We start from the raw sequence: 2,449 nt of genomic DNA on the forward strand, positions 1-2,449 counted from the left end.
CACATTAAAAATTATTATTTTTTGAACAAAGATCAATTAAAAAACAGAAATCTACACAAACAAACAACAACAGGAAGAAATAATACTGTTGATGGTATTAAACTCCGTCTCCACATAACACCATTTGCTTTAATTGTTAAGCATTTCCATGAAATATGTTATGTGACAGAAAGGGGATCAAACCCCAAGGGGTCTTGAGTAGGGAGACTCTGCATTTGTTGCACAGTAGAAGGTACCATGTGTGCTGAAAAGAAAAAACAGTTTTGAAATTCCTTTCATGAGCACAAAAACATGTTATGATTCTTTATATGAAATCATACATATATTTTCAAGACACATATTGTCCATTCTCTCTTATACTCCCTTTTACTTGTTCACCAACAGACAAATTTAAACACACTGCTGGATACGTATGTATATTTTGATTTCATAAAGAATTCTGTACTTCTTACTTTTCATCAAGATAAAGTCCAAAGTGGTTAATGACTTGACAGTCACATAACTTTGTTTGAATTTTTTCCCAGCTTTCACAGGAGCAGGATGGAAAGAGCCTCTTATGTGCATTCTGGACGGCTTCAATCAGCATGAAAACAGAACGATAGTGACTGCAAGTGTTTTTTACTGTAAAAGAGAAGAACTGTGATAAAAAAGTAAAAAGTAAGGTTGTTAAAATCACATGATCTGATGATAAAAAGTTACCATGAATTTTGGGGAGAAAGTATTCTCTGGAATACAAAAATTAAATAATATATGATTCAAAATACTTGCACATAAAATAAAATTACATTTTCTGACAGTATTCAATGATAATACAAGTAAAACCAACAAGCACATACAAAATATAACACAGAGCAAAAAGAAGAAAACAAACAACTATCCTTCCCTATAAAATAAAAAGACCTAATGTGTTACTTTCCTTAAAAAAAAAAAAAAAAAAAAAAAAATGGAAATAAAATTCTTGGACACAAATAACACTCACTTGCATTAGGAAAGTACCACTTGTCACAGCCAGGTTGCAGGAGCCCGTCATTGCCATAAAAGTCAATATGACCCGGAGGAGACTGAGATCCAACAGGGGAGGTTCTCATGTTAACGACTAGTTCTGCGTCGCTAGCATCGAGGAACTCTGCGCTGCTTGGTGACTTAGCCCAAGGATAAGAAGCATCTAACCCTGAAGAGGTAATGCAGTTAACAACTCTTACTGTATATGTAGTACAATGCAAAATATGATAATCTTTAAAAAAAATTATACAATCTTACTATAAAGACAAATATGATTGACAAAAATACTGTATTCTACTAGGGAATATAGTAACTTTCAATGCATCATCTAATCTTCACATACCTGTTATCCTGCCAATTTTCCCAGCTTTGACTCTGTCTCCAATAATACCAGAAATTCTTCCTCCAAGGCTAAAGCCAATCAAGTGTACCTTAGACAACCTGTTGAATTGTCCACAGTTGAATGGATTGTTTTAAAGTCTTATCATTCCTGATTAGTACATGAATATAACAGAAACTAACTACACAATTCACCAAAAAACACATAAAAAGACACAGACTAAAAGAAAGGGCACAAGAAACACAAAAACAGACATATACTGACACAAGAGGAAGAACAAGAAGAAGAAGAAATATGCAAAGTATATATAAGGCCAAATGAAACATAAGCATATCCTAACAAGGAGAGAAAACCTAAAAAAAGTAAACCCAAATTCTCCCAGTCATACAGAAACACACCTGAGTTCCTTTTCCTGAGTGAGCAAGTCCAGCAGTGCCGCAGTCTGATTTGCGATGAGTCTCACATTTTCCGCCATATATGGACGGGATAGAGTTGTCAAGTCCCAGTAGTCTACCAGGATGACAACACTGCTTGGCTCAATAGTTAACAGAGCTGCCGAGAAAACACGGTAATAGATCTTCCATACTTCACCATCTTCTATATATATATTAAAATGATTTCACAACAGTTAACATTATTCACAACATAAAAACAAAGCAGAATATCTTAAGCATCCATGCAAAATATAAAGAAGCAGCCTTATTAAATCAATGAATATGCTTTTCTAATAAAAGACACTGACTTGACAATAATCTAGTTTCAAGACTTCAAAGGTTATTTTCAAGTCCTTTATCACACAAAAAGTGCCTTTTTGAAATTCAGTCATAAGGTAATATGTATATTTTTAATCAAACAAGGAGGTTATACCCAATCTAAATTTTTGATATTAGTAATTGTGTCTTTCACAAATAGTATCAAAACACTTGTTTTACTGAACAGTTCAAAAATTTCATATATCACATTGTTTGCAGCAGAGACTTACAATGCTGCTTGTAAAAACAAAGAAAGACATGAGAATTTTAAAAAATGATAATAATAAAATAAAATAAAATAATAAAATACTAACAATAAAAAATTACCATTAGTAAGATCAATAATCCACGACCT

General features: G+C 32.7%; 1 protein-coding gene across 2 annotated transcripts in view; it reads right to left on the minus strand.

Moving 5' to 3' along the window:
* The window catches only part of LOC122257629 (lipoprotein lipase-like), an 8,885-nt gene continuing 6,436 nt past the window's right edge, over window positions 1–2,449 (minus strand). For both annotated transcript variants that reach the window (XM_086541208.1, XM_086541207.1), the window contains exons 3-8: window positions 2,422–2,449; window positions 1,741–1,894; window positions 1,346–1,443; window positions 980–1,171; window positions 453–621; window positions 1–244 (exon numbers count right to left, since the gene is read on the minus strand). The exon at window positions 2,422–2,449 is cut by the window's right edge and continues 115 nt beyond it. In XM_086541208.1, the coding sequence (XP_086397334.1) occupies window positions 178–244; window positions 453–621; window positions 980–1,171; window positions 1,346–1,443; window positions 1,741–1,894; window positions 2,422–2,449 (708 nt within the window). In that variant the 3' untranslated portion in view covers window positions 1–177. The remainder of the gene's footprint in view (window positions 245–452; window positions 622–979; window positions 1,172–1,345; window positions 1,444–1,740; window positions 1,895–2,421) is intronic.

Source organism: Penaeus japonicus, unplaced genomic scaffold, assembly GCF_977035675.1.
Source record: "Penaeus japonicus unplaced genomic scaffold, GWHDUDI00000001_assembly GWHDUDI00000010, whole genome shotgun sequence".
In the NCBI taxonomy this organism is placed as follows: domain Eukaryota; kingdom Metazoa; phylum Arthropoda; class Malacostraca; order Decapoda; family Penaeidae; genus Penaeus; species Penaeus japonicus.